At 46.4% G+C, this 19,232-nt stretch overlaps 1 protein-coding gene across 6 annotated transcripts in view; it reads right to left on the bottom strand.

The window, feature by feature from the left end:
* AUTS2 (activator of transcription and developmental regulator AUTS2) overlaps window positions 1–19,232 on the bottom strand; it is a 934,700-nt gene that overhangs the window by 601,618 nt on the left and 313,850 nt on the right. For all 6 annotated transcript variants that reach the window (XM_061605074.1, XM_061605072.1, XM_061605077.1 and 3 more), the window contains exon 3: window positions 10,667–10,768. In XM_061605074.1, the coding sequence (XP_061461058.1) occupies window positions 10,667–10,768 (102 nt within the window). The remainder of the gene's footprint in view (window positions 1–10,666; window positions 10,769–19,232) is intronic.

Below are 19,232 nucleotides of genomic sequence, written 5' to 3'. Positions count from 1 at the left end.
TGCCAAACGAGGTCTGTTGCCACCGCCATCTCCACACCCACCCTTTTACACCCCTATCCCCCTTCCAAAATCATTTTCGATGCTGCCGACATGAGAGCAGCAGCAGCAGCAGGGGCACTCTATCTCCCCATTACTCTGAGGAAGGGGGCCCTTCTACAGTGTGAGGCGTTTTAGGAGTGGTGGCTCCAAAGAGTGCCTGTGCCACTGCTGCTTTGCCATGATGACTAGAAAATATATATGTCACCAATCCTGGGTCTCATCCAAGTCACTCCAAACGCTGTATCACCTGTGTGTACCTCAGGGAGACAGCCACGTTTACAAGCACTAGGACAGGCAGGACATATTACATCAAACAGAACATCACCTGCAGGTCCTGCAATATAGTTTACATCATCGAGTGCAAAAGACCAGGATGTCATATCCAATACGTAGGAAAGACCACAACTGACCTACGCACGCGCTTCAGGAACCACAAGTCGGCAATTTTGACAAAAATAGTGGAGCAACCAGTTGCAAAGCATTTTAACATTGAGGGTCACAGCCTGTTGGAGTTTTCCATTACAGCGATAGAGATGCCAGCAGATCCAGCAGCATTGACCAAAAGGGAGAACTTTTGGATTTACTCCCAGGACACATTGGCACCACATGGCCTGACCCTGGAGGACAGTACCAGCATCACTTAACTTCTGTAAAGGAAGCCCCTCTGAGCATATATAATATATATATTAATATATATATTTGAAAAGTGAAACGTTTGTGGCAATAAAATAATTTTAACCTGTGAGCAGTGGGGGCTGTTCCATTAAGGGAAATGGGTCACTGCCCGCCACCAATCCTCCGTCTGCCCTCACCTGCCTGCCTACTTACACCCAGTCCCAGGGGTGGCACTAGGGATGGAAAGATCTGCCTGTTTTGGTTCTCTCAGTTTCTCATTTTTCCAATGTTAAATTCAGTTCTCTCCATTTCCACTGCGATTTTTTCAAAAGAAAAATCCTCATGAAAATTCTCCATCATTTTAGTGTGAATTTCTCCAAATAAACACATTTTTGTAGGCAGTTTTGACAAAGGGACTTTGAACTTGGGAACCATCAACCCACAGCACCTCCATCTTGCTAGGATTCAGACTCAGTTTATTGGCCCTCATCCAGCCCCCCACAGAGTTCAGGCAGCGGTCCAGGGCTTGCACGTCCTCTCCTGATTCAGAAGTTATGGAGAAATAGAGCTGGTATCATGAACGTACCGCTGGCACCTCACCCCAAATCTCCTGATGACCACTCCCAAGGGCTTCATATAGATGTTAAACAGCATGGGGGACAAAATGGTACCCTGTGGCATTCCACAGCACAACTGCCAGGGGGCCGAAAGACAATCACCCAATGCTATTCTCTGAAAACGACCCTGGAGCCACTCTAAAACAGTGCCTCCAATATCCATCTCACCAAGTCGGCCCAGAAGGATACCATGGTCAATGGTATGAAAAGCCGCTGAGAGATCAAGTAAGAGTAACAGGGTCACACTCCCCCGTCCTTCTCCTGATAAAGGTCATCCATTAGGGTGACCAAGGTTGATTCAATCCCATTACCAGGGCTGAACCCAGACTGGATTGGGTCAAGATAGTCTGTTTCATCCAAAAGTACCTGCAATTGCTGAGCCACAACCCTCTCAATCACGTTCCCTAAGAAAGGGGTATTTGCAACCGGTCTGTAATTGTCGCAGACCAATGGGTCCAGGGTGGGCTTTTTCAGAAATGGTTGAATCACCGCCTCTTTGGAGGCAGCTGGAACCACTCCCTCCTGTAATGATGCATTGACCACACCCTGGATCCACTTGGTCACACCCCCTCAGCAAGCTTTAATAAGCCAAGAAGGGCAAGGGTCTAGAGGACACATTGCTGGCTGCATCACTGCAAGCACTTTGTTTACGTCATCAGACCACATGAACTGAAACCGTTCCCAAGACATTGCAGCAGACGTTATACTGGACACCTCATTGGGGACCACAGTAGATGTGGATGGGGCATCAAGACTGCTATGGAGGCAAGCAACTTTACCCTTAAAGTGCCTTGCAAACAACTCACAGTGGGCCTCTGAAGGGTCTAAGACTCCATTTCCTGGACTTGATCTCAACAAACCCCTGGCAATATGGAAAAGCTCCATTGGACCCTTCCAACTCTACTATTCCATGATTCTGTGAAAAGCACAATGAGGAGGAGCCTTGTGCCAGCACCGCTTAGCATCCCTCCCAAGGGCTTCGGGGCCCAGGCAAGTTTCAGGATGAGTATACAAACACACTGATACATCTTCTTTGACTGCTCACATTGTGACGAATTCTGATTATTAATGTAAATGGATTGGGACTTGATTCTGAATATCTCACCCTTTCTTTTGTTTGAGTTTACTTTATCTGGCTGTACTATACGTTGTTGCTGCGCTTTAGAAAGTAAACAAACACATTTTTTAAAAAATATATGTACAGATCTTGTAAACCACTTAGAAGCCATTTTGGGATGTAAGGGATAAATAAGTTAAATAATATAACAACAACAAGAAGAAAACATACGAATATGCTTCGTACTGAGTCAGTCTATTGGTAAAGCAAAGGTCTTTTCCAGGCCAGCTAGGTGAGAGGCCCTTTTATCGAGATCCTGGGAATCGAGCCTGGGAGATTCTGCAAGGAAAGTTATCCCTCTGCCACTAATTTATGGATCCTCCTAAATGTTGGCAAGAGCACAGGGAACTTCTTTATACTGAGAAAAAGGGCTATGCACTGGATCCAGCCAAAGTCCAAATCCTATACTGAATTCAGCTGATGCGTGGGGATCTCGGCTCGGACTGAATGGGGCCCAAAGAGCCCTGGATTGCCCTGGGTCAGGTCAGGCTACCCGGAGCAATCCAGAGCTGCAGGGGTCTGGTTTGCCAGTGGGTTCCCCACAAGGGAAAGCAGACCCCAGCAGGATCCAGTCCCGAGTGCCGCCAGGTGCTCCTTCAGAAGCACCTCCCCAAAAAACTGTAATTAAACTTTAGCCCCATCTCCTGAATGGATTCGGGGTCAGATCTGGGCTGGGTGTTCCCTGAGTCAGCCTGGGTCTGGTCGGGGGGTGGGGGGCTGCACACAGCCCTGCTGAGAATCTCAAGCCAAATGTTGTCTGCTCGGACTGGCAGCAGCTCTCCAAGAGCTCAGGCAGAAAGAAGACTTTCCCAGCCCAGCTAAGACCAAGAGCCTCTAACTAAAGCAAATCTGACAGCCATCTCCATAACCACAAGGTCTCCATCATCCTCTTCCCCCCCACCGGCATATGCAGGTGGACAATCCATCCCCCAATATTAACTATCGGCTTACTAACAGCTGGTATAGGACAGTCTGGTATAGACAGCCTGGCTGGGAGTCCAGAGTCTATGAGTTCAAATCCCCGCTCGTGTCTCCTGGGTGTCAAGGGCCAGCTAAAGATCACCCCACAGTGAGTGGCTCAGGGGTTACGTGCCCTGCCACCTGTGCAGCCATGGGCAAGCGGCAGAGTCCCAAGGAGCCAGTTGCCCCCCAGCTGGCAGTTGCGGACAAGGAAGGGGCTGGCTTGTGCAGCTGTGGCAAGGGGAGTAGGCCCTAGCCAGCTGGGGAGGACTAGCCTCAGAGGAAGGCAATGGTAAACCCCCTCTGAAGACCGCTTACCATGAAATCCCTATTCATAGGGTCGCCATAAGTCGGGATCGTCTTGAAGGCAGTCCATTTCCATTTTTTCAACAATGCTATTTGTGTATTCTTTCAGCCCCACTATTTATTAGAAACTGACCACTGGGTCATCTCTGGTCACAGAAAGCCTCACCAAACCAAAACAATTTCGACATTGTGATTGAAGATGGGATTTTTGTTGTGGCTGCAATAACTAATACAAATCCTAACTGGGAAAGTTGCTAAGAAATGCAGAAAGTATTTCTGCATTTGATTGAGCAGGAGGAAAATGTAGAATGCTATTTATTTTTCATAAGGAAAAGAATCTGACCAAAAGGCTGGAGGCAACCGCAAGCCTGGCAAACGAGCTATTTCTCTCATCACGCATGCTTGTTATGTCTCTCCATCAAAGTTGCTAGCAAGCTGGATATTGGGAGGCTTTTGCAAAAAGTATGCTTAAATTTCTGCTATGTTAGCAAAGCACGTGATGGATTTTTATTAGCAGAGATGGTGCCAAGCTCAGCTCTCTGGCAGATCAGGTTTTTCATTGGTGGGAATGGATTATCATTATCCACGCCCCACTTATCCCTGGGCTGTCAGCTCTTGTGATTTTAACACTGGTATCCAAAACTTGGGTCTTTCCAAAGCTCTGACTGTCGAGATGAATGCCAAGCCAGAAATTACTCAAGGCCCATATTTTTGTTTTCAGTTTGCTCTGAAAAATGATCCACTTTCCCAGTTTATCTTTGGTACCTCTCGTGAAATACTTCCTTCTTTTTTAAAAGGTTAGATCTGCATGGCTGATTCCATGTCCTCATACCTAGGAACGCCAGCTGGCTGCACTCTTCAGAATGCAAACCCCTTAGCTGATTGCTAGGATTAGAGGGCACAAAACCGGGGGGGGGGGAATGTCCAGCTGAGCTGTTTTTGCTGTTAAGGGCTCGTCTCTGTGCTGTCATAGTGAGCACATCTGATTTAAGGCAATGAGGGAAATTCTTGTGGCATAGAACATGCAAACATAGAAATCAGCCTTATACTGAGTCAGACAATTGGCCCATTTAATTCAGTATTGTCTACGTTGACATGCTGTGGCTCTCTAGGGTTTCAGATGTGGGGGACATCCCCAGTCCTACCTGGAGATGATGGGGATTGAACCTGGGATCTTCTGTGTGCAAAGCAGATGTTCTACCACTGAGCTACAGCGCCTTTATTGTAGTGCGCAAACCAGTGGAGAAGAGCCTTGTAGTGTGGAATGAAGGTTCAATCCAGGGTTGGAAAACTTTTCAATGATGGTCACATTCCCTTGCAGGCAATTTCTTGAGGGCCACATACTAGAGTGGGGGCCAACGACAAATGTTTTTAAACAGTCGTAGAGCCAGTAAAAACCCGTTAAACACATCCCAGGCTATGGTCTGAAGGCATATGAGGCCAGCACCCTGCTGAAGCTAAGCAGGGTCAGGACTGGTCAGTGCCTGGATGGGAGACCATCTGGGAATCATGTGTAAGCCGCCTTGGGTTTCTATCATGAAAATAAAGGCGGGGTAGAAATTAATTTATAAATATTAAAACATCAAAATCATAGACTTTCTAACACACGTGTTTGCATCTGTATGAATACAACACATGCCAACAGAAAATTTTCTTTTCATTCAGACAAGTATTCTGTTCCATTCTTAGATTCAGAAGCATATCATCAACAGGATCAATTATTTTTGAGAGTATTTACAAAGCCTACAGATAGGAACTCCCCATTGCATTTTTCTTCTTATTTGTTACAACTGTGTAGAGATTTACCATATGGATTGAAGTTATTGAGGAATTCTGCCAGGATCCCAGAAAACAGGACTATGGCTGCTTTCACACATGGGGCTGATCGCGTTAGTTAAAAATCCCTTTCTCACTGCAGCACCTCTTGCGTTAAGGAGCAGCCGCCTTTTTCAGCCGATATACCGGCATTTTGCGTAACTGTCTTTCATATGGCTTGTTTTCATCCCTCACCCATTATACAGTGTTCCCCAGTGTGTAGGAGGTCTAAGATCTTGTCCCATTGCCATGTGAGCCCTCTCCCTCTGGGGTCTGACTTTTTAAATTATTTTCATTGTATCGAAACAGGGTTGTGTGTGGGAAATGCTGCTGCTGTCTGCACCAATGCCGGAATACCGGTACAATTTTTGTCAGGCAAACACACACACACACACACACACACACACACACACACACGCGCGCGCGCGACTAAAGAGCAGGAATGCACTGCATGCTGGGATGCCTGTCACATGAGCGGCTGCAGATAGCGAAAAACTCCCATGATTTTCCAGGTTCCCAGCCTTGCTAACAGATTATTTCTGGTATCATTGATCATGGAAATTTGCACTAAACTTGCACTACATTCCAGTAGAATTCCAGAGCCAGCTTGCACGTCATGTGAAAGATCAAATATAATGGAAAAATTACCACGTAAGAAATAATCAGAATAACAGAATTAAGTGCAGTGTGGAATCAGCTCAAATGTTTTTTAGAACATTCTCACATATCTTCTGCCATCATGAGAATAATACACAAACATTGGCATATACTGAGCCATATTTTGGGTTGTAGTAGTACCCATGAATTGGACTAGGCACACCAGAAACCTCAGGGATTATGTAGTGCACTCAGATACTGACCCTTCTATTATCAAGCATTTTTCTAATGTGTGGTCACTTTAAATATAGTGGGTGCTCGGTGGGTGCCAGATGCATACTTTTGAACATCCAACTGATCATCAGTGCTTTTCATGACACCATTTTTCTAATTGTTCCACAAAACTGGTAGTCTATACTATTATATGCCCACGTGGACTATTATATGCGGGGGAAACATCACGCAGCATCAGAACATGGATCACAAAACATCATTCAAAATCAAGACATCAGGATCAGGAGGCAGCTTTGGTGCAACAATTTGCGGAATTTTCTCATGATTATAATGATTTCAGGTTTGTAGTCATTGACAAGAGCGTATGCACATGGATATAATTGGTGCAATTACGACAACCTGCTTCTACGCAAGGATACTGAGCACCCTAAGGGATTAAATATGAGTTTAGAATTGGGGCCATTTCTTGGGAAGTGATGGCATGTCCAGTTTTCACAGGTAACATGAAGGTATATTGTTTATAGGTTTACCTAGTATACAAAACATGAATGTATACTATTGCATTATATGTAATGTGTGTATGCTATTACACTATTACATGCTGTTTCTATAGGTATTTTAAGGACATTATTTAATTCCCTTTCAGGGAATGGCACAAAAAAAGAATAAAATGAATAGACTTCTCTGCATAAATCACTGTCACTTAGGTCAAGCTGCCCGAGGTTTAAGGTTCGGATTAATTTCTGTTTGTTATAATTGTCAACTATGATATCTTCACAACAGTACGGAAAGTTTTATCTCTTTCTCCATCTAGTTCCTCTGGAAAACTGTAAGATGTTTTTGGCTTTGGAGACACTATAAAAAGAATGTCTCTGCATTCCATCTTCACTCCCACGGGGCTTGCTGTGTAAGTGGCAGTGAGTTTGGCACAATTATGAAGTTGTTATCTTTGTTCAGAGCGTTCGTATCATATTGCTTGCTTATAAGGAGACGTGTAACCTTAGGTGGGGGTTCATGTTTTTCAGCCGATGAGGCTGTACTTACAAATTGGTTCATTTCTGAAGAAGCTCTTACTGTGAAATGGAAACTTACCAGAGTCCTGTCAATCCACGTCATGAACTACTGCCCTTGTACATCTGCAGAACCAGTTGTTGTCTAATACAGCATTATTTAATCCTGTTTGTCTCTTAAGTGATTTGCAATAGTGGTGGTCACACCACATCATCTTGCTGGGTTTTTTACCACCTTTTTCTCATTTTGAGTACGTGTATATATATACAGAGGTGTAGTCCTCCGTGGTCTCAGACGGTCTTAGACCCCTTACCTTTTGGGGAGCAGGACCCCAGCAGGGTCCCTATGCCTCCAGCATTCTATGAGCCAATCATCATGAAAGGGGAGTGTGTTAGCCACTGAGAAGAGTCTTCTAACATGCCTCCTTGTTCTTTTCTGCTGATTGCAGCCAGAGTGAAAGGAGGCGAGTCAGCCACTGAGAAGACTCTTCTCAATAGCCAACACTCTCCTTTTTAATGCTGATTGGCTAATAGGGATGTTGTGGGAGAAGGCATTAATGAAGATATTCTCAATCCTGCAGCAAAAAGGAGAGGGACATGTCCCTTCATGTTAAAGGGACCCTGCAATTCTGATTTTGCCACTACACAACTGTGGATAGATAGATATGGGGGGGAGAGGGGGAGAGGGAGAGAGAGAGAGAGAGAGAGAGAGAGAGAGAGAGAGAGAGAGAGAGAGATTCCAGTTATGTGCATATAGCATTGGTATTATTTTGAAGTCCTGGAGAGCCACTGCCAGTCAGTGTAGGCAGTACTGAGCTAGATGGGCCAATGGGTCTACCCTCAGCACCCTTAACAAACGACAGCTCCCAGGATTCTTTGGTAGAAGCCATGGCTATTCAAGTGGTATCACAGCGCTTTAAATGCACAGTGTGGATGGGGCCTATGTTTGAGTGAACAAGGATGAGAAATTAAGCCATTGTACCTGCAATATGAAACTTCAATTGAAAATGGGGGGGGGGACTAGAAATGGCAAACAATTCAAATATACAAAAGGCACACATCTGCTCATGGCATCAACCAGTACATGCACTTCTTTAGAAGCAAGCCTGACAACTCTAAGAAGAGTTTCAATCTTAGGTTTGGAGGGTCCCCCAAATTCCCAAGATAGCCCTGCTCCAGCCGCTCATTTGTGTAAATGCTCAAGGGATGAGTCAGAGGCCAAGTCAACAACCCTTAGCAAAAACAGATGCTCTCAGCTCATCTGCTTTCCAGACTAGAAGAAGCGTCCACAGAAACAAAATAATGGTGACCAGTGCCCATTGGGACTGATAGGGCAGACGGCAGTGAGGCCAACAGTAGGTGGCGCCACAGCCAACAACACATACAGTTTGCTCCCCATCCTCCTCTCTGCTGTCTACAGGAGCAATGCTGAGGGTGTCATGCCTAGCCCTGACCTTGTACCAGGCAGAGTCCTCAGAGGACAAAGAAGTCACCCTATAAGTCAAGGGCGTTGAGGAGCAGGCAGGGTCCCACAAATTCAATGCTGTGGATCCTCTTGAGGGGCCCTCTGGGTTGACACCTGATGAAGAACCCCCCTGTAACTGTCACAGGAAGAGGTGGAGCCATCAACCCTTCCCCCAAGTCCTCAAGACCGACGGCCCCAAAAGCTTTGGGTCCAGGCCAAAGAGCAGTGGCACAGCTTGTGCTTATGGACCCAGCCCCTGTTCAAGAGAAAGGAACTGTTGAGACCCAGCTCTCCCAGGAGGATCAGGGAGGGGAGTTGGTCGAGCCCCAGCCTCCTCAGGTAGAGCAGGGAGAGGAATCAGAGGTAGATAAGGCTTTCGAGGACAATGAGGGAGGGGTGTAGTTTATTTACTTATTCAGCTTATATCCCGCCCGACTAGCAAACAGCTCTCTGGGCGGCAAACATAGCAACATATACAATAATAAAATTACAAAGTCAGTGTAACAAATATAAAAATACACCATCTAAAATAGAAATTACAGCATTTACATAAATAACTTAAATTAAAATGCCTCAGAGAAGAGAAAGATTTTAACCTAGCGCCGAAAGGATAATAGTGTCGGCGCCAGGCGTACCTCCTTGGGGAGATTATTCCACAATTCGGGGGCCACCACTGAGAAGGCCCTAGATCTTGTTACTACCCCCCGGGCCTCCCTATGGGTCGGGACCCGGAGGAGGGCCTTCGTAGTAGACCGTAGTGTACGAGCCAGTTTGTAACGGGAGAGGCGTTCCTGCAGGTATCGCCTGCCAGTTCTCACAGACAGTTCTCCTGCCAAAGCAGACCTCGCTCCACCTACAGATGCCCCAACAGAGATGTTGGGGGAGGACCGGGTGCGCGTGCCAACTCCACCCCCCCAGGACTCCCTGCCTGGCACTTCAAACACTTTCCCGCCTCCTGAAGCCGAGCCGGCACCTATTGAGCCTGTACTGTCAGAGGAGCCAGCGGAGGCTCGCCCCCTTCGCCCCGTACGAGATGCCGCGAGAAGCGGGTCGGCCAGAAGGTGGAACTTTGGAGTAGTCAGAGATTACAAGCAAAGGCCTTCATTACTTAAGGCGGCACCCCCCTGACTGGGGTGCTGAGTCAACTTTCTTCACACGCTGCAGAGTATGCCTACGTAGCTTAGTTAGGGACAGTATTGAGTCAGCATAGCTAAGTCTATGAAGCGTGCTGCTTTTGATGTAACCATTACTCTAATAACACAGGAATTAATTCCAGTCTCGCCTCCGTCTCGTGTCTCGCACTCTGGGCAGGACAGGGGCCTACTCATGCATAACCAATCCCTGATACTCCTTCACTGCTAGTAGCTGTGGTTAGGGTGTGGTTTAGGAGGCCTTGATATATAAGCCCTCCCTCTGGAGCCTTCCAGTTGCTGGAAGCCATACAGTTCTTTGCCTCCTAGTCCCAGATTTTTGTCTCCTTGCCTGGCTGTGTTGTACCTTGCCTGACCTCCCTGGGATATTGACCTCAGACTGTTCGCTTCCAGATTACGTTTGGACTAAACTGATTCTCTGTGTTTGACCTTTTGGGGGGCTGTGCAGTATCTGCAACCCTGCCCTCATTGGTGAATACTTTGGGGAAGGCTGATATCTTCTGCAACTAGGACCCTAGCCCTTGAGAGGGAGTCCCCTGGACCATGACAGAGATGAAGCAAGAAGAAGCTGACAGGCAGTTCTATCTCCTGGGTTAGTTGTAAGGAAGAAGGCAAGCCGGTTGGAGCTGGCTGAGGGCAGACATAGTTAGGGGGCAGCACCCCAGTCTCCCTAATGGCGCATCCTTCACTGAAACAAAAACTAGAACTAATAAGGTACCTGACAAAAGGGTTGCACTTACGTCACTGAATCTTTCTCGGGAACTGCTGCGACCAAACCCTTTGGATTCTCCACTTGCACTTTCACTGTTGCTGTCCCGGCAGCTGTTCTGGTCTGGCTTGAGCTGTGTAAGGAAAGAGAAATAAAAGTTTGCATCTCATCCCGAAACCTCATTTTGAAGGAATCTGTCTTATCCTGGTATGTACAATGTACACAACCCAAAGGGAGTAGTACAACGCTGTACAGCCATTTGGGCTAGTGTGGCTGAACACATGACGCTGTCTTACCCTAACCTAGCCCCGTCATTCTATTGCACTTGCCCGCCATGCTACAATCTCATTCCATTCCCCCCTGCACACAAGAGCAAGACGCCCAGCAAATTGGATGGCTCTAACAGAGCATTAGACAAATTCATGGAGGAGGAGGAGGAGGAGGCTATAGATTCAGGACAAGGTAAAAGGGAGACTACTTCACACAGTGTGTAGTTAAACTCAAGGACTGCCTCACCCTATATGTACCGACCCGGATCCTGTGCTCGGCATTGGAGGCCCTTCTTCATGTGCCTCCTCCGAAAGAGGTGCAGAGAGTGGAAACAGGAGAACACCCCTTCTCAGTGGTGGCCCCTCATTTATGGAACATTTTCTTCAGGGCGGTGTGCCTGGCACCATCATGATCCATTTTTAGGCACCAGGCAAAAACATTACTCTTCTCCCAGCCACCTGGCTCTTAATTTTGGAAGGCTTCTGTCGTGTAGCCTTCTTAAGAAGGGCTGTTCCACTGCCTCATGTACTGTTTTTGTTTTCAATTTCTTACATATTCTCCATCTTCTCCTTTAATTTGGATTTTTTTTGTTCATTGTAAATCATTTTGAGTGTGCATACGTGTGTAGAAAAACAACAAACACATTTGAATAAAATAAATAAATGAATGGAATTTGCTCTGACAAGATGCAGTGATGGCCACCACATTTGAGTTGAGATGAAGGATTAGATAAGGATAAGGTCATCCATACTACCAGCCATGATGGCTATGTCCCACCTCCACAGTATGCTTCTGAATGCCAGTTTCTGGAAATAGCGCTGTTGGACTCAGGACTCTCACTTGCAGGCTTTGCATAGGCATCTGGTTGGCCACTATTAAACACTATGAGACTAGACAGGCCTGATCCAGCAGCCAGGCTTTTCTTATGTTTGTATAGCTCATGATTTCCAGCACCCACCTGTAGTTCCATGTTTACCTATTGGCTCAGTGCTGACATAACGTTCACACAAATAAGGAAATCCAAATAAGGAAATCAACCCTTGCAAACCTTTCACAGGTTTGCCAATGGAACTGTGACCTCTTCACAACTACCAAACCCTAGACAATAACTCTACAATCTGTATAGACGCATTTATGAAAGAACAAATCAATGCAAAAGTTTGATTTTATTTTTTTTAAAGGAAGGGACCTTAAGTAGCCAGGCTTTAGGAAAAAGAAAACAGAGACAGACATCCATTTAAACAAGTCTCATTCCTGAATTTGCTTTGCTGTCTACAGCATTCACTTTGTTTCTTCAGAGTCCTGGGCTTAGATGTCTCCATCCTGTTTCCATGAAAATTGCATCTAGGAAAAAAAGGGCACCTACTACTCAGGAGAAGGAAAACAAAAAAGAGGGTGGCTGAGCCGCTGACTAATGGCTGGAAGTTGTGCAGATAATATACCCAGGCTCTGCTGAGCCTCAGGGTGACATGAGTTTTGTTAGGTCTTTGGCAGAAAGCAACAGAAACAGCGATCAAACGTTTCCTGGCTTGGTGTTAAAGCTGGTTGACAATGTAACGTCAATGTAATGAGATCAGATCCCCAATGGCTGATGGACCTATTGACCAAGCAGTCTAGTGTAAAACAAACACATGAAACTCCAGAAAAACAAACTGCTAGTGTGCTTGATATTGATTTGATTAACATTGCTCTGGTAATTATGACTTTAAAAATAAAAAAGTCCTGTATCTACATTAGGGGTGGTGGAGGAATCTGTTGAACATGGCCTGTCAAGTAGATTTTCTTCTGTCAAGCCATTCTGTTCACCCCCCCATAAAAAACCGTTGGCACAGACTCTTGCTCTGAATGCTTTTTGCCTTTATTTTTTAACATCTGCACGTTTACATTATATGTAAATAGATAATAATGCACATTATTTACATATTCATTTATATGTAATTACCAGTAGCCTGGCAGATGCCTCATTGATTTTCTTTGTTCTGAAGTGATGTTTGTTGACTCCATATAAACTGTTTCATTACTATAAGATTCTATATGTACTAAGGCTGCAATCCTAGTCATATCTACTCAGAAGTGAGTTCCAATGAGGCTTATTCTCAGGTAAAGTCCATTAGGACTGTAATCTTAATCCACTTCCTACAGTGATTTTTTTTTAAAAAAAATGGAGTACATGGTTCATTAATGTTATTTTCGCAGGGAAAGAAGTTATCTCTTTTGTTACCTGTAGACTTTCCTCTTCCAACAAGCCTTTTAAGTTGAGACCTATCCTAGTCTGTGTCTGTGTTAGAATTGCTTTTAATATGTCTTTTAATATCTTTAACCCTTTTTTAAAAGATGTTTTTAAAGGTTTTTTTAATGTTTTTAACGTTGTTTTGTTTTAATGTATTTTAAAGTGGTTTTAGTGTTTCTGTTTGCCGCCCTGGGCTCCTGCTGGAAGGAAGGGTATAAAGAAAATAATAAATAAATAAATATGTGGTCCTCAGTTAAAATGCAAGCCTCTTTGTCAAAGTGAGAAGAAACATCTAGATTTAGACCCATTCTCTAAATCTTTGTTTTAAAATCTTGCCCATTCCCAGCCAAATGCTAATATTTAAATATTTAAAACATAAATTACCTTGAATGTTCTATCAACACACCCGCACGCACCCGCACACACACTCTTTCTGAATAAAACATGCATTTATAAAAAATGCTTCAATAAGAAAGGACTTATATGTGGCTAAATAGCATTACAGCTGAATGAAAGATTAATTTTTACAATCTAGGACACAAGGAGCAAAATATCAACAGGATGCTAAACTCTCCCTTCCTGATGTCTGAATGACAAAAAGGAGACAGGATGACAAGTTTCTACTGAACTGTGAAAACAAGCTATTGAGAGGAGCTTCAATCCTAACTCCTCTTATCATTCAGTTCAACGGGACTTACTTCTGAGTAGACATAATTAGGATTGCAGTCATAGACAGCTTTGTGATGGGCCATTAGTAACTTCACTAGCGTTGTTTTTAGGGTGCCAAAAAACTCTTTGTTGTTTTTGCTGCTAAAGACTAACAGGGATATCCCTTTGGAAATTAATTCACTTTGAAAGGGAATGCAAAGGGAAGATAATGGATCTGAAAATTTCTGTTGATGGCTGAGATATGTGTGTCTATTGTGCACTATGGGATGCATAAAAATACACATATTTCCTCATCAGTTGAAGATGAAATGAAATAAAGACTTGAAGAAAATAAACCAATTGCAGTGGAATGGAAAACGTGAAAATGAGAATGAATGTCAGAACAACTGAAGCACATTTATACATCCTCATTCTCCATAAATGAGGCATACATACTACACCCAAATTCTCACAACATTTAATTCCTGAGTTTGAGTCTCCTGGATTTGGTTCATGTCAACCACCCAGCTACCCAAATAATAAATGTTGTTGTGCATGTCTGAGTTGCAGCTAAGAATAAAAGGACTGCCAGTTTTCTATCTGAACCTGACCAGTTGCCAACATCGTTATTGGAGATGCTCATCTGCAATTGCAGATGTGGCCAGCGGCAAGTAGATATTGTCCATTTAGTAGTGACATCCTAATTTATAGAATATTTCCACCAGAGACACTTGTTTAACAACAATATGCTATCATATTAACACCAAGTGAAGTGCCTCCTGTGGAATCATAGAGCTGGACAGGACCTTGAGTGTCCTCACCTCCAACTGTCCACTCAGTGTCTGATCTACAATGCAAGATGTGGTGTGGTGCTTAGAGTGTTGGACTAGGACTTGGGAGAGCAGGGTTCAAATCCCCACTCAACCATGAAGCCATGTTCTTAGCCCAGTCACCATCTCTCAGCCTTATCTATTGCCCAGGGTTGTGAGGATAACATGAGAAAGGGGAGGCCTGTGTACACCACATTGAGCTCTTTGGAGGAAAGGTGGGATAATATGTGTAATAATAAATAGGAATACAGAATCCCTGCCAGGTAGCTGTCCAAGGGATTAAATACCTCCAGTGGAGGAGAGGCCACCACCTCCTCCTTCTATCAAGCAAGACTTATGCTGCACTTTAACAGTGAGTACCAGGCACACCCCCACACACAGGTACTTGAGGTGTTGAGAGACCTTTGGGCAAAATGGATCCTCCTGGGCTCCCCCCAGTGGAGGCTAGCCCATTAGGGCAAGAGGGAAACTGCCCAACCAATTTAGTCTGTCCTTAGCCAGACCCACCATGCCTGCCTTCTCACTTACAACCAGTCCAGGGGACAACACTTGCTATGAACAGCCTCCTCCTTAATCTCAATGTCGTCACTTGCAGAACTCAGCAGGAAAGAGGATTCAGACAAAAGTAGTGTGAGTTTCCTCTGTCTATCGTTGGCTCTGGATCCACCTACTGTTGCCCTCCCCTGCCTTCCTACCTATGAGTCCTGATGGGCACCAGCCACCACGGGGTCCCTACTTCATGCCAGGGTCTCCACTGTCCATTGGCTTGATTACCTCCCCCCTCTGGGCCCAGTCTCCACCCCCAGGAGATCATGTAAAACAAATGGAGAGTGTTGCTTCATCTCTTGACTCTTGCCACTGTTTGTGTGCCTGGGGAGGAAGGATTGCCCTGAATCTGAGCGAGGAGTCTAGAGCCAGGAATCACAAGTAGCAACACACAGCAGACACTGTTTTGGCTCTGCCAAAGCCTCAGTCCGACCCATAAGCCTTTTTGAATCCTTCAAGCTCGGAGGAGCCAACAGACAGCATAGTTGGACCAAGAACCCTTGGGTGTCCAAGAGACACTCCAACCTATAAACCACAGAGAAGAGCACATCTATGGGTTCCTAGTTCTATTCCCAGGAGCTCCTAGTCTCATGAGATTGGGAATTTGCAACCTCCATAATGATTTGTAAGCAAACCTAATTCATCCTTTGAATGCATCAACTAATAAGAGTTCTACAGCAACTGACCATGCCCATAATTGACAATTGATGCTCACACTCTGTTCTTGCTGCATAACAAGCATACAAATGATCTCTGCCATGACCCTTCTGTGATGAGCTTCCGCCAGTCCTTGAAGACCTGGCTCTTCAGGCAGGCTTTTAGGGTGGGTTAGATTTTATCTTCATTGTTTTTAGATTTTTAATGCCTACGTATTGTATGCCTATGTTGTACGTCACCCAGAGTGGCTGGACAGCCAGCTAGATGGGTGACAAATAAATTCAATAAATAAATAAATATATAAAATACACATACGCATGGCAAATTGCATATCACACATCTTCCCTTCCCTTCAGTGCATTCAGATATCAAGGAAATGTTCTCCCAACCGCCACTTGGAACTGCGAGTGGAGGAACTGCAGCCCTTGACAAACGGCAAAACCTCTCCGGGCTTTGGCACTCCATGTGAAAAGGGCATCAGCGATCAGCACAATTGCTCTTGATTGCTGCTTAATTGCTCCTTGTTTGTATTAGACATCTCCAGGTCTGATTGATCTCGCCCTGTTTTTTGTCATTACAGCTGCAACTTCCCTATTATCTCCTTGTAAGCCAACCGCAAGCTGGCTTCGGCAACTTGAATAATTTATATGGTCAGACAGCTCAATGGTTTAAAATAGTATTATGTCTTCAAGTTAGCAGCTCAACACACAAAGCCACATTTAGTTCTTGGTCTTTTTTTAAAAAAAAATATTGGGGGGGACATGCATCAGTACCCATCTTTTCCTGCATTGCTTATATAGGAGAAATCCCTAAGACCACCTTCCTTCCCTAAGGAAACAGCTGTATTCAGACCATGATCCATTTAGCTCAGTACTGTCTATACCAGTACAGACAGAGGCTCTGTGGACTTCTAGATTTTCAGGCTACAAATCCCACCATCCCTGATCACTGGCCACTAGGGTTGCCAGGTCGGAGCCATTCAAAAACCGGAGAAAATGGGGGCGGACCCTAGTGACGTCACGAGGTGGGCTCTAGTGACATCATGGGGCGGGCCCTAGTGACGTCACAGGGCGGGCCCTAGTGACGTCATGAAACAGGGCAGGAACAGTTCAATTACTGTGCACTCTCCAGTTCCAAAATAGAAACCCCAAACACTCCCTCAACTAGGAACAGGGGCAGAAGAGTGTGGGGCTGCAAGGTCTGGCCAGAGCAACAATTCACTCCTTTTCCTGCATGGAGCTCTAGGTTTGCTAGGTATGGCACAAAAGGGTGCTAAGGGGAAGGTGACACCTCCAAAAGGGTTATATGGGTCTCAGTGATGCTAGTTCATAGAGCTATATGATGGAGGCTATGTAAACCCATCAGGCTTTTAACAATTGCACAACCAGCAGCCATTCAACAGATACACTTTTCCCCATCTTCATGCTGGAGGGGGAACTGCACCTACTGAATTTTTGCCTATAAAGCAATGTTCTGCCTGCACCTGATTCAAGATGTATAGAAGCCTTCACAAGAAGAAAAAGGTGGCAACCTTACTTGCTTGTCCTTTCTCAGAGCCTCTAGTACAGATATAACCCATCTCCCAGTCCCAGCAGGGCTCCTGTGAGCATTTCAATGGCAGAGCTGCCACTTTTCCAGCATTGCTTCTCCTGTGTCTTTGGGTGCTTCCAGGTGTCTTTATTTATACAAAAGTATTTACATACTACCCTTTTGCAAAACTTCAGGGTGGAATACAGCACCATAAAAACGTTAAAAAACAATCATTAAAATGGCTGGCTTCTCAAAAAACATTCTATATTTAGGTAAATACAGGGGATCAGTACTCCTCATGTGTGCAAGCTTTTTACAGTGTCTGTATGATGCTATTGGCATCAAAAACGCTAGCCTACATTCCCCTCCACTTTAATCCAGATTTACCTTTCTGTGGAAAAATCTGTTAAGTTTCTTTTAAAAACATCAGTTGCCAATGACCCATGTGCAATATTAGCTCAGAACTGCCTACACTGACTGGCAGTCGCTCTCCAGGGTTTCAGGCGGGAGTCTCTCCCAGTCCTACCGGGAATTGCCATGAATTAAACCTAGGGCCTCCGCCATGCCAAGCTGGTGCTCTACTACTGAGCAAAGGCCCTTCCCTAGCACAGAAGGAAAGCGCTAGGGAAAGCTTCACTGCCTGAACTTTGGCCTGCCAGGTTGTTCTTAACTGCCACAGAAGCGTGGGCCGCAAAATTATAATAACAACGATGATTCCCCAGGCAGAAATTCAACCAGTGTAGCTTCTTCTCTCCTCCCTATTTCCCCCCCGTTGGTACCAAGTCGCCCCTGTTGCTGTTCTGCCTTGCAAGCGGGCAGGCACCATCTGGAGGCCCCCAGATAACCTCAGGGGTGCGTTTTTTTATGGGGCGCTAAACCCTCGGAGGCCCTCCTGGCGGCGGGTGGGAATCAAGAGGGAGGATCCCCTCCGACTCCGAGGCTCTTTCGAGCGGGCTCCGCCGGCCTCGGGGCTCAACGCCGCGGCCTTCCCGGCCTTCCCCTGAGCTGACGAGGCCGGCTGAGAGGATAGCTGGGGAGGGGGACGGCAGCCCTGCACAGCCCTCACCTCTTCTGGCGGCGGCGGCTGCTGAGAGGCCGGGCAGCGAGAACACGAGCCTCGGGGTAGCAGTGATGCCGCCGCCGCCGCCGCCACCAGGCGCGGCCCCCGGCCCGGATCCAGAGCAGCAGCATGTCGGTCTCTGAGGACAGCAAGCGCGGCAGCCACAGCTCCTCCTTCCCCCGCTCTTTCTCCGCCCTCTAGAGGCCCAAAAGCCACCAGCGGCGCCCAGCCACAGCATGAGGAGGAGTGAAGCGGGCGTCCTTTCTGGAGGAGGGGAACCGGCTCCGGGGCTAAGAAGGAGCTGGCCCAGCCCGGCCTCCACTGCCACCGCCTCTTCACGGCTGCTGCTGAGGCTGCTAGGCCGCTCGGATGCGGTTGCTAGAAGATGGCGTCTGTGAGCGGCCTGAAGAGGCGGTGGCAGTGGAGGCCAGGCCAGGCCGGGCTGGCTCCTTCTTGGCCCCGGAGCCTGTTCCCCTGCTCTGGAAAGGATGCCCGCTTCACCCCTCATGCTGTGGGTGCCGCTGGGCGGGAGCGGCCGCGATGGGGCTCAGCAGTGGCGGTGGCAGCCGCAGCGTCTCTGCCTGGGGGGCCTCTGTCTTCTTGAGGCAATTGCAGATGCTGCTTCCTCCTCCTGCGCCTGCGCCTCACTGGGAAAAGGCAGGCGGGTGGGCGGGAAGACGCTGCTTCCTCCTCCTGCACCTGCACCTGCCTGGGAAAAGGCGGGTGGCCGGAAAGAGCCTTCAGCAGCATACGCATGCATGAATCACGCATGCGTGGCTGAGGGGGCCGCTGAAAAGCCGGAGATCCACCAGTTTAAATAAAGTCT

The sequence above is a fragment of the Rhineura floridana genome, chromosome 21 (assembly GCF_030035675.1).
Source record: "Rhineura floridana isolate rRhiFlo1 chromosome 21, rRhiFlo1.hap2, whole genome shotgun sequence".
NCBI lineage: Eukaryota > Metazoa > Chordata > Lepidosauria > Squamata > Rhineuridae > Rhineura > Rhineura floridana.
The sequence above is the reverse complement of the archived record's forward strand: the minus strand, read 5'-3'. Positions and strand labels throughout refer to the sequence as shown.